Genomic DNA, 13,516 nt, shown 5'->3' with positions numbered 1-13,516 from the left:
TGATAGGAATTTTTTTTCCATATGTTTTATCCGCTTGAGTTAATCCTAATCTAGGCACATTAATCACTAAAATGTGGATACCTATCACATTCGAGATTCGAATGTTAGTTTGTGACGACGTAAAAGTCTAACACCTTCCACTAAACTTAACATCTCTCAAGATCACATGATAGAATTTTACTACTCTATTTTCGGTCCTTTTCTTTTCTTTTTTTCCCCTACATATCCGTGTAATAGCACGGAATCTTGAGTGTTAAATTATAAACTATGTCAAGCTAGTAGTCACAAAATAACAAAAAAATAGGGGTAGCATCGAGTGCCACCACACTAGTAACTAAAATTTGTACAGAATGTGAAATGCATCACCCTTTGTAAAGCATTTCTTAAGCCAATTAAAAATTTGTGGGATAAATATCTCTACCCTACCACCAATTGAACTTCTACTCAAACCTTACTATTTTCTTTCTTTCCTGTTTCTTTCTTTTTCTTTTTCTTTTTCTTCTTCTCTTTCTTCTTCTTGTCCTCTCCTACAGATTTAGGACTCTTTTTCTTCTTATCCCCTTCTACTGATTTAACATTTTCACCTGATTTAACATTATCGCCGTAAGTTTTTTGACATTCTAAGATGATAGAACAAACATCAGCGTCATCTCTTGGAATTTTCTTGAGTATAAAGTCAGCAGATCTGTGATCTCCTGATGCCAAAAGTGCTTGATACATCCTACAACCATACAAATAATCAATAAGGGATAAGAAAAATACTATTTCAAAAAGAGAAAAATACTATGAATGTTACAACTCACCTCAAATAACTTAATACATTGTAAGGAAATCCAGCAACCTCATATTCTCTCCAAATCAAACGAGCATTATTCAAATCTCCTGAAATGGCACAAGCTCTTAGGAGAAAATCAAGACACTGCCTTGACGGAACAAGGCCAAGCTCATCCTTGATTGCCCAAAGCAAATCCAGGCCAAACTGCAAACGTGTGGACTCGCATCCCGCAATTAGAGAATACGCCTATACATACATGAACAACGTTTCTATCAATAATAAGTTATCCAGTAATACACCTGTAGATAATCTCTGTTTGACAATATGCCATGGTTCATAACAAACAGCAGCCAGAAAGAGTTTCAAACTCATATACAAACAGTGATAATAACCCAGCATATTCATTACTTTAACAGTGAATTCTTATTCTTATTATACACATTAAGTCGGGAGGGAACTAGAACTTACTGCATCGAAAAGAACTTCTGTCATTGTTTCATCACTTTCGAAAGTATCCTTGAGTTGCTTCAACAGGTCAACAGTGGTACTGACCCAGATACAATGAAATATGAACAAAAACAAATAGCATAATACAATTTCAATTCGATATAGGAGGAAAATAGAAATCAAACCTTAAATGATTGTTCTGAACACAGTACTGAATAACCCTGAAACAACCGTCAACCCAGTAGTTTTGATCACTTAAATCCATGAGTAGAAGAAGCAACCTGTCCAACTCTCCACTTCGATAACGCATCGCATCCTGAGAGAGTGTGGTGACAAGGTATAAGGTTGAAAGTGGAAGATATACAAATTACTAATAACACAAAACCTTACAATGAGACTTATAACAGCTTTTGGCTCCAAGTTGTGACCAGCTTTCTTGATCTCCTTATAGATAACAAGTGCCTCAGACAATCGCCCATGAGATGCAAGAGCTGAGACAAGGACACTCTTGATTTCATTCAAGCTCTTCGATGTGCTTTGATCATCAACTACCTGCAATGTGAAACATAACTTACAATAATTAAAAAAAAATTACAATATGCTATGTCCTTCACAAGTACACAATGAAAAATTAATTTTTTGACTGAATTTCATTATCTACTTCGTAAAATTAAATCGTGTATAACCAAACCCTGCTGCATCCACAGTTCACAATAACTAAGCTGATTAAGGGCAGGAGGAAAAAAATGATTTTTATCCAAATAGGATAGTTTATCGTAAATATATATTGTCAAAACTAGAATGTATAGCTCGTCCAAGCTTATTTCTATCTTTATTTTCATGTTTTGGGTAAATAAAATTAGATCTTTTGATGAATATGTGAAATTGGACTGGTGATAATATCTCATTTTAAGAAATGTAATCTGACAATAGCAGGCACAAACAGGACTTATCTAGAATAAAACAGACGAAGAATATTTACATTTAGAATAGAAAACTTGTTATGCGTTAGTAGCACTTAGCATTAGAAAACTAAACTTAAGTTGGTTAAATTAGCAGAGTACAAACATTCCCAGATTTATTTACAGTAGAACAGAAAGCTTGTTATGGCCTATTAGCAGAACTTAAGTTGCCTAAATTTGCAGAATTCAAACTTTTGCAGAATTATTTTCACATTTTATCCAAAAAAGGACTTCAAAAGTCGATCCTAGCGCCGTCTAGTTCCGAAGTTAGCTATGGTTAGTTACACAAATTCAGTCATAAAAAAATTGTCATAAGTGACCGCCAACATGGAAGTTTACATGCAGCTGCTCATCAATATCAGTATGTAAATTCAATCAGATAGTTATTCAAAGCTAGTATAACATGTCTTGCTACTTGCACCCATACCTTTTTTGCCTCCTCGAATTCGCCACAAGCTGCATATGCATTAACAAGGGCCATATAAATTTGTTTTGTAAGTTTGATTTCAGATTTCGTCATTTCATCACGATACTACAAGAAAATATTCAAATTAGCAACTCAATTATTGATACATCAAACACTAGTTAATCAGTTCATCAACACTGCATTAACAACGCAGTGGAGGCTGTGAATAGCAGCACTTGCGGTAGGCCAATTGGGCAGGCACTGAATAGGGTTGCCTCCCATCAAGAAATGGAAACCATATAAAAGGAAGAGAAAACATATTTGATGAAATACATGTCTCAAATACAACACAGGGTATTAAAGAAAGAGAAAACAGGAGAGCGGAGACTTTTGATTAAATCACTGTCTCAACTGTACAATAGAGGCCGAATTGCATGTAGACAAAAAGTAACTATTGAGATCCCACATCTAATAAAAGCTAAATTAATCCTTCTAATGTTTGGGCAACCCCCACCTGGGGAGCTACATTTTAGGGTTGAGTTACACCTAAAACTCAAATTTTGAGATTATATCCAAATCTATGAAATAATCTGATATTGGGTTGGGATTTCTGTTGTCCACACATTGTCCACACTATATGAGCGAGTGCGTTGAGATCCATGTTATTCCACCACATTGTCCCCACTTCAAATGTCCTTTCTTGAGCATTTGGAGGAGAGTTGAGATCCCATATCAACTAGATATGTGGCAAAATTAATCCTTATGAAGTTTGGACAATCATCACCCTTTCAGCTAGCTTTCGGTTGGAATTAAAGCTCAAAATATAAGAGTAATGATTTAACAATCCCAATTGCTGTAATTATATGATTTGACTAACCTATACAATGAATATAGACACTACTCACAGGATTAACAAGTACCACCTATTTTTTAAAAGTATCACTTTGAAGACCACGTCGCCATGAAAAGTTAGAAATAACAATGTGACAAGAATACTTGATTTTAAATTACACGGAAAAACTGGCAAAAGTCTCAGAATATATGGAATTATTAAACTCAACTTACCATATTTATATCATCTTTTGTTTCACAATTGCCAATCAAATAGCTGAAAGTCTGTGAATCAGGCTTTACATTGGCCTCTTGCATGTGTTTGAGGACCCTTAAGGCACCACTGATGTTTTTCTACAATTTCGGAAAAGGTGAGAAAATGAATGAATTATTTTAAACATGTTCCATATATTCATTTAAATGCTTTTTAATTGAATGAGAATTCATCAAGAGAAAGAAGTAAATGAAATAATTAAATAAACAATCCCCCCATACAAACTAAAAATGGAGGGGGGAAAAGTAAATAAACTCAAAAGAACTATGTGATCCTTCTGCAGATCCGCAATTGAAAACCCCCTAATGATAATTGAACCATTATTGACAGCCATATTCTTATTAAGACCTCATCTATAGAAACTATTAATATGATTTTGAAGCGAACAATCCTATAGAAAGAGACTTTATTTATAATTTGCATCATGTTATATAGAACCCATCCTTTTTACTATTAGTGCATATGAAAACTATATTAAGATTGCGATCTTATTGCTTCCTAAATGCAGGAAAGTGGCCAAGCCTTCACTGTTCTTCAAAAGAGTATCATAATTTGCAGTGTAGGTCCTCACCCCACATATGCGTAATTAAGTAATTTGAAGGAAACCTCTTCAAAAAAAAAAATTAATTTGAAGGAAAAAAAATCCATCCTCAATAAGTAGGGCCACTTACAGCATGACCTTTTTGTTGAAGGAGCAGGGGTAGAAGTTCGGTTTCATGTCTTGATTCGAAAACTCGTTTTTTTTATGTCATGGTTTGACTTGATCCAATTCTTATGAAATTCATATTAATTTTGACTTTTTTTTGGGTGATCAAATTTTGACTTCTATTTAAGAAGAACAGTGACCAGAATACTATCTTTCTTCACAACAGTAATAGCCCTGGTATTTCAGGCCGTGGTCTTATTTTCAGACCAGAATAAGAAATTACATTCAAGTCAGATCAAAGCACTTAGACAGAAGCTTAACCCCTTGTTCAACAAACAACCATTATCTCCATTTTCAAGTTTGGTGTTTAGACAGAAGCTTGGTTTATCCACAACTGCATGTACTATTTATTAATCCATCTATGTAAATATCATGTTAATGAGAAGAAAAAAAATGTATATGCAATCTGCTTCAGAAAGTCTCTAGAGTCTAGACATGCAAGTCAAGAGGTTATTTGAACTTAATGTTGGAAATGACAAGCATTATTATCGAGTTTGAGAAATAGTTGAAAATCTGAGCGAGAACATAGATTTCTACAAAATCCAACAATGATACCTCACGAAAATATCCTGCCATTATGGCATTGTACATGGCTGTCGTAGGTTTGAAACCCAATTCATGCAATTCATTAACCATCTTGTATGCACGTTCAAACTGCATTATGAAAGTAAATACAATATTCATTTAGTGAAGAGCTTTCCTTCAAAAGATAGCATTGTAGAAAACATGTGTATACACAACCATGAATATAAAATGGGTCTTGCTAACCAATGCCCTCAGGGCAATGGTTGAGGTAACCAAAATTAGTAGTTTTACGTTGGAAACAACAATTTGTAAACTTTTTACAAGTTGACTTGACCACTTTTTACCACTTTCCAACACAAAATTTCTATTTTTGTTCCTTTATCCAATGCCCCAAGGGCACTCTTTAGCATTTTCCATATAAAATAGGTAAAACTTACATCTTTTAACCTTACACAGAAGTGCACCAAACACCTGCATATGTCGCCATTTAATTGCAAATAGTGATGATGGCACCTTATGATGGAACAGATTCGATGGACCTACATTTTCAGTATGGCAAGGGAAATAGAAAATGAAGAAACGGATATTAGTAAAATACGATGAATAAGAAAAAAGGCTTCAATTAAATGTTAACCCATGCTTACTTCTTCATTACTTATGCTATTTCATGAAACTGCAGAAATGGGAAAAGGAAGCATAAATTCCATAATGTAATTGTAAAAGTTTGTTGGGAAAGAATAACTTGAACTAGTTTACATTAGATTAAGATCTGAATACCCAATTCATATCTTAATTATATTTTAGCATTTTTCTTTCACATGTTGTAGCAAATGGAGATCCCTCCCTTAAAAGCAAGGGGAAATACCAAACCATTTAAATACTCTAGCAAGCATCCGGCACTAATCAATTTGGACTTGGGCACGCCATAATACCCAAGTCCCTATCACACTCCTGTGATACAATACAACTCAAACAGTAATGCTTCATTGCTACAATGGTTTAAAGGAAAATATTAAATGCAGTTTCATCGCAAATTTCTATGACATATTGTGTGAAGAAAGGAACAGATTAGAATATAATACACACACACACGCAGGAAGGAAGGGAGGGGGTGGGGGAGCTTACCAAAATATAATCATAAGCTTCCTCGCAAATCTGTAATATGGATTGTAACACATGAGTAGACAGCTCAAAGCCTGCTTGACACATTTTATCAACAATATCAAGAGCTACATCCACCTGCATTAAATTTAAAAAATAATAAAAAATTAAATGCAGTTTCCAATCTAGTCAGTGCCCAAAGGCATATGAAAACACTAAGAGAAAAAAAAAATACTAATTGCATAAAAATCAAGCATCGCAATAATGCATTTATGTAAGGTGGAGTTATTATAAAATTTAAATGCATTACAATAATGCACTAGAGAAGTGCCATGTAAGGTGGGGTTATTGTAAAATTTAAATGCATAAAAAAAAGGAGAAGAAAAAACTACTGTAATCTGGAAATAATAAATTCTTTTGATTACATTTATTTTATCAAATAATAAATAGATTACTGTTTCCAATTGTACAAAGTTAATTTTTTTGGACTGTGTTAAGGCAAGTAAGTGATGCGCAAAGCCCTGAAGCAGAGTTGGATTGTTCTGTGGGGGCTCTGGCGGGAGCGCTCATCTTGTTATCGTTTTCCTTCTCATAGATGAGTTTATGCCAATTTTTTGATAACCACAAATTATAAGAATGGATAAAGGAGAAAATTATACCTTGTGCATACCACAGCAATACAGAATGAGCTTTTCATACGCCGATGATGATAGCAAAACTTCCAACACATCATGCAAATTCTCGATTTTTAAGACCATATCCTCAACCTTCACATTATCAACAGTGCATATAAGAAAACACCAAAGAAAAAAAATTGCAACATACAACTACTGTGGGTAAAGATTATTTCCAATAGAATGTACCAAAAACAAAACTTGCCGACATCTCATAACTGTGATCAAACTTCACAAGAAATAAAAATAGTTTCACCGTGTGTTACTATTATATAAGTGCTGTTGTTAAAAAGAGGCCATGTCGGAGCCATGGAAGGTTACAGTGGCAGATTATTTTACAAGTGCTTGACCAATTCTTGAAGGATGGCAGTGCTTTGGGGTTTTATGTCGGAAATGGTGGATTTTTGGCCTTCCACAATCAATAATACCGATAAAAAGCAAGTCACGAACATTAAATTACAATTTATATAAGAAAATATATACCGATCATTGACAAAATAGGCCACAAGTCTCATGGAAAAATTCAAAAATTTCAGGGCAATTTCATACATTTAATCGAAAATATGGTGAAACAAATCGAATACTTTTCTACATTTTTCAATTAGCTAGTGTATCTCCCAACTACACTCCATCCTTTCCAGCATGCCCACTATTTCGAGATACAGAGCAGTGTATCTCCCAACACTTTCAGTAAATAGTTCTACAAAATCATGCAGTCAATAAGATATGCAGCATATATTTTTTTCTTGCCCTATTAAGCTATCATATTTAAAGAGAATACTATCTAACTAGGCAACTATGCCTTGCTTTAGTATCACTTTCTTGCCGGCAGTCATATAGGGAAAAATTAATATTGAAATATTTTAAAGGCTTACATTGCAAAATTTGTTTTAAGATGGAAATGCTCAATTGACTAAAGCATGTCTGAAATTCTTAAAACCTTTAGATTTGCAAAAAAATTGTTCTGTACAAGAAAGAAAGATATTGCATAATATTAGAGATATAAAACCATTCCCGGTCTTCAACCTGCTTGTGCTGGGATACTCAAGGCATCAGGGGTGTCAAACTTATTTGGTTATAGAGAATTTGGTAGCATGTCAATGAACACTCATTAAATAAAAGATTAAGCTATTAGATGCCATCATGAAGGTAACAAGTATTTTCTGCTCCATCCATGTATACTAAAACTAATGTAAGGGGGCTCTTCGAATATAAAATATGTACCACCTTTCACATACATACTTATAGCTGTCCAATTTTTATGAAATTTAACTTGTAAAGTCAAAATAATAATTTTGTACAGGCAATGGCCAAATTAGTTATATGATACAGGTATAAAAGAGTATAATAAGTAATAGTAATAAAAATATATTCTTCATGCATGCATAAAAACTTAAATCATTATTATGCGAAGTTGAAGATATAAAACCACTCATGTGCTAAAACCAAATACCTTAGGCTTTTAGGATAGTTAATTATCGATTACAATCTAGGATAAATGTGAAATTTTATAAATATGACATGCAAGATGCATACTTTCAATCCAACAGCACTCATGGGTGTAAGAGTCATTTTGATTTAATTCAGTGTCAAAAATATCAACCCATGTTTAAGTGCATTCCCTGTTTGGACAATCTCATTTGCCTTTGCCTGTTCTTTTTGCAACAGCTTCAAATACTTTGGAAGTTGTTTTATAAAGAGAGCCCACCACTGGATCGGCTTTCTTTGTCTTTTATATTAAAAATAAATTATAAAGCAATTATCCATAAAACACTTGCAAACTGTTGACAGGCAGAATTGCCACCCAGTGTCATCATGGGTTGTTTACCATCAGCATTCATGAAAAGTTCCTCACCTCTAAATTTGGAATGCTAACTGCATAACTAGCAATGAAGTTTGAAATTTTATCTGCACCGTAATCTGCATTGCATAAGAATCATCGTTAATATGCATACAGGGAATAAATTGATAGAAGGTAATACTTAGGCCTTCTGGAGGATAACAGGTTAGCACCATCACTTAAATATGTGAAAAGCAGTAAAAGAACCTAAATTAGTGCATTTGCAACCACAATAAAACTTTGGAACATGATACAACATATTCAACACCACCTTATTCAGTATGGCTACAAAAGAGATTTTTGTAGTCATAATTTACATCAGACTTCATTTGGCGATTAGAATTGAACATGGAAATTGAATTGAGCTTCTAATGCCAATACTGAGTAGGAATTACAAAATAGATCAGTTAATTGTTGATATACACTTCCATCTCCCTTGACTTTGTTTTCTATCTTGATTCTTCTTTCTAGCTGATTCACAAACTTAAATATTTTCTTCTAAGTAGAAAATCAATTACTTTTTGGCTATGGAATAAATTGGATTATCCCCCTGACCACTCCTTATCATTTGAACCCTACTCATTTGCACATATCCGCCTTGCCTCCCCTCCAGGTGTTTCCTCTGTTCCCTACCATATCAACATTTACCATCACTTTTTCCTCCACCACTCTTTTATGAACTTAATTCTGAACTGCACTGTTGTTGAGTAAGCAGTATCCATCTTTCCTCTTCCCCATTCTCAAGGATTTTTAGTTCTAGGTAGTTATGGCTTGCAAGAAACTCCACAAGAACAACGACAACAACCAAGCCTTATCCCACTAAGTGGGGTCGGGTACATGGATCAAGTTCCGCCATAATGTTCAATCACACACCATATTGGGATCCAACTCATTAATCTCTAAATCTTTCCTAATAGTTTTTCTAGGTCTTCCTTTACCTCTTTTGATCTGACTCTCCTACATATGATCTACTCTTCTCTTTACATGCCCAAACCACCTAAGCCTATTTTCTACCATCTTTTCTACTATAGGTGCTACCTCGACTCTGTCTCTCTAATGGTATCATTCCTAATCCTATCATGTCTAGTCTTACCACTCAACCAACGCAACATCCTCATCTGTGCTACACTTACTTTATTTTCGTGTTGGTTCTTAACTGCCCAACACTCCGTACCATAAAACATCGCCGGTCTGACAGCACTTATTTCTAGAATGGAGAAATCAAGAGATTTTACAAAAGTTTTATAGGAGATACAGGTAAAAGGTTGTCTAAATGTTTTTATTAGATCTCAAATGGAAAAAGAAGACACTAGATGAATAATAAATTTTGCTACAACGTATTGGCGTCAGATTCCTGCAGTGTGCTTGCCACATTTAAGAGGATAAATAAAAATTTATTGATAAATAAAAGAACAGGACAAAATAACTTCCCATTAAGATCAATAAAAATTATAAGTTCTGAATTATGAAAATTAAAATAAAGTGCTACCATTTTATTATGTAGCCCAAACAATCGAACTAAAATTGCATTTAAAATTTTATAAAATAATGTAAATTTCAAATCTAGACAGTCAGCAAATACACCAAAAACAAAACAGAATTTGAGAGTTAAGAGAAAGACATATCAGAATTTTCTTTTAAAAAACAGAGCAGTTTACCTCCTCCATTATTATTAACAGAGAAGCTAAGATACGAAAACAACACTATAATCATACCACATGCTCTCAAATCCAAAAGTAAACTCTCCGCTTCTGATTCCAGCAGTAGCCTTCCCAATGATTGGAATATATTTGATATAGATTTTGCAGATTTAAGCTTTGTTATGTCTATATTTTTCAACACGTCCAAAATCTGTGTCTTGCGGTCACTTTCACAGAGAGCCAATAAGTAACTTTCTGCAACAAGATTGAATATAGCTAAGTTTCCAGCAGAATTGTTCTGATAATTATGTTACCACATGCACTAATTTTGAACCACCAAGGCCTAGAACAATCACTTTAATTACTAAAAAGCTAGATGCCAGCAATGTGCTTGGAATGCAATCATGGTTCTTATATAACTAAGACATCAAGTAAAAGAAGAAGAAAATGCTAATTGCAGTATAATGCCATAAAACTTTTGTATCTGATGTATTTATTGAGCCCTTTAGAACCTGCCATTTAGTATTCCCACTACATGCTATATGGGTGGCACATCAAATGAAGAATATTTCATCAAAAGCATCATGTGTAGGTGTACAAAAGTATTGGAATCCATGAAATTGCCACATGTTAGTAATGATACTGCTAAAACTGTGCACTGAATTTTCAGAAATAAGTTAAATGAAACAAATTCAAAAATAACCTGACATGAAAAATAGATTCACCTACCTCGTAAAGCAGAAGTGTCTTTACTCTCTTCCACAGTAATGTATTCGCAAATATCCCGGATCATTTCTTCATTGTTAACCCTCATCCACAGCAACATTTCATAGTAACCCAATCGTGAAATTGAACTGGGATTACCGGCTTTGATAACATCATAGAAAAGTTCAAATTCTTGAACAAAGCCCATGTCAATTATATACTCAAAAAGTGGACGATATGTTTGCTCTTCTATCTGAAACCCACATTCCCTCATTAATTTTAAAAGGTTGTAAATCTTATTCATTTCTTCTATACAGACGTTTTCATCATTAGTCTCCCTGACCTTCTTTATGCACAACTTGATCAATCCATTATACTCTTTCACACCAGTTTCTCGGCCCAAGTAGCCAAACACATCAACAGTAGTAGTCGTTCCTAGTTTTTTTGCACATATTTTGAGTAACCGGTCAGATCGTTCACCACCAGTGTCTTTGAAAATCCATTTGTGTTTCCTCTCACGAGACGATTCATTCCGTTTCTTTGATAAATCACAATGATGAATGTCCCGTATCAGCGGTATCTCCACAACCCTTTTCTCCTTTTCTTCATCATCAACTCCCTCACAGTCAACCTTCTCTGCCGAAGAGGCTACAGAAAGAAACAACACTAACTAACATAAGATAACAACAAAAATCTAAAACACATTCAAATTCTCCACTCTTCTCATCATGGTACACTAAAAAAACAAGACTTCCACTCTCACAGTAAATTTCACAAACACTTACAGGTCAATATGCCAGAAAGCTGAAAATCAGAGCCAGACAAATCCTCCTCTTCATCTAAAGTAAACAAAAACAACATTAACACACTAAAAATACATAAAAACACAGAAATAAACAAAACAAAACAAAAAAAGAAATACTTTTTTTTTTGCACATTTCGCCTCAAAAAACAAAACCCATTAACTCAAACAACAAAATACAAAAATAACCAGAAATGAAAATGTGGGTCGGTATAAAAATTGAAACTTTATGTGTTTTTAGTACCTGGGGGTGGAACATGATTGTGTTTGAGGGTTGATAGGTTCAGGTCAGAATGAAAATGGTGATGGGTTTCTTCATAATGAGGTGAAATTTTGATAGATGAAAGGTTTTTCTTTGCATTGTTTTGTAAATGTGAAAGAATATTGGAGCTGAGAGTGCATAGTTTTCTAGAAATAGGGGCACGCATCTAAGAACAATGTGAAGAAGAAGAAGAAGATGATGAATCTGTGCGGTTTGTGAAGTTGGTGATTGTGTTGAAGTGAGAAATGCGGAGAACATTCACACTCACCAGAGAGTTCAACTATTGAGAAAAAGAATGAAACGTGAAGAGTATGATGGAGAAGAAAGGTGTATCAAAATTCTCTCGCAAAGAGTGTGATTAGTGAATGAACTAGGTAATCAAATTATGGAACTATAATAATCTTAGTTTAATTGTGTAATGAAATAATTTTGAAATATTTCTTGTTCAGTAAGTTTTTTTTTTTTACCAACTTTTTTTTGGACAAATTTTTTTACCAACTTGTTCAATAAGTTTTTTTTTTTATAATTGTTCAATAATTTATTTTAATGAATTTGTAATGAAATAATTTAGTTTTTCTTGTTCAACGTTTTTTTTTTTTTAAAAAAAATTGATAGTGTTATAATGTAACGAGACAAAAGAAGAAGAAAAAAGTGGGTGACATAGTTTTTGGTAATATTGTGTCTATCTTTTTTAATCAATTAATCTCTCTCATCTAAATAATTTATTTTAATCATTCATTCTTCATTCTCTTTCATCTAAAGTACACTAATGTTACTAAAACTATGTCACTCAATTAAAATCCCTATTTTCTCTCGGTGTTTATATCTAAATTGATAAAAATGACAACTTTTCCTTATTTTTACACATTCACAAAATTGATTATCCATTTTAAAATCACTCAGTTTTGATTTATTTATCATATTTTTATACTTTAAAATGGTGAAACTAAAGTTTTTACATAGTTTATATTTTTTTTATTTTCACTACTTCATGTCATCACTTCCTATGTTACATTATTTAAATTATGTCAAATTACCAATTTTAAGTACAAAAATCTGATGAAAGGACTTAAACTCATGATTTTAAAATAATAGGACCAAAATTATAATTAAACATATATAATATAAAGAGTTAAATATATTTTTCATCCATACAAAATTATCAACTTTCGTTTTTTCGTCCTTATAAAAATATTTAAATGTTTGCATCCTTATAAAATTTTCTTTAGAAATGTCTGTGTCCTTCCAAAACCAATTAAATTTATGTTTTTTATATCCTTTTGTAAAAATTGTTCGAGTTGAATTAACTTTCAAATTATTTTCTTGGAATTGAACCATATCAAACTCGAGTGTATAATCAAATTTTAACACTTATTTATTTTACTTTATTTTTTTTTTGTACAAACTTATTTATTTTACTATTAATATGAAATGGTGTATTAACTTTCTATTAATTTGTCTTATACTTGTTAGTTAAAGTGAAGATCTATTTTAGTTCTCAAGACTCAGTTTAAACCAAGAAAAAATAAAAATAATTTTTAATTTCTGAGAAAAATAAACCAAGAC

At 33.0% G+C, this 13,516-nt stretch overlaps 1 protein-coding gene across 1 annotated transcript; it reads right to left on the bottom strand.

Annotated features, from left to right (window-relative positions):
- On the bottom strand, positions 1-12,316 carry LOC11446150 (pentatricopeptide repeat-containing protein At4g04790, mitochondrial). The gene is made up of 16 exons (XM_003607640.4): positions 11,933-12,316; positions 11,672-11,725; positions 10,911-11,534; positions 10,257-10,436; positions 8,557-8,621; positions 6,687-6,794; positions 6,052-6,165; positions 5,364-5,465; positions 4,957-5,055; positions 3,656-3,775; positions 2,612-2,716; positions 1,613-1,774; positions 1,408-1,538; positions 1,244-1,322; positions 804-1,021; positions 1-721 (listed from the first exon to the last, which is right to left on the bottom strand). Exons 1-16 carry the CDS (start codon positions 12,114-12,116, stop codon positions 445-447), a joined length of 2,622 nt encoding a protein of 873 aa, XP_003607688.2. The 5' UTR covers positions 12,117-12,316; the 3' UTR covers positions 1-444.
- Positions 12,317-13,516: the final 1,200 nt, after the last annotated feature.

The sequence above is a fragment of the Medicago truncatula genome, chromosome 4 (assembly GCF_003473485.1).
Source record: "Medicago truncatula cultivar Jemalong A17 chromosome 4, MtrunA17r5.0-ANR, whole genome shotgun sequence".
Lineage (NCBI taxonomy): Eukaryota > Viridiplantae > Streptophyta > Magnoliopsida > Fabales > Fabaceae > Medicago > Medicago truncatula.
Note: the sequence above shows the minus strand (reverse complement) of the source record. Positions and strands in the feature narration are given on the sequence as shown.

What these genes read in the sequence shown, in the direction of transcription:
- LOC11446150 (XM_003607640.4), bottom strand. Translation starts at nt 12,116, where the DNA reads ATGCGTGCCCCTATTTCTAGAAAACTATGCACTCTCAGCTCCAATATT. An exon ending in TCTGTGTAAGGTTAAAAGAT is followed by an intron (nt 5,056 to 5,363) that starts GTAAGTTTTACC and finishes TTCATAATGCAG; the next exon opens with TTTGAACGTGCATACAAGAT. An exon ending in GTTCAGAACAATCATTTAAG is followed by an intron (nt 1,323 to 1,407) that starts GTTTGATTTCTA and finishes TATCTGGGTCAG; the next exon opens with TACCACTGTTGACCTGTTGA.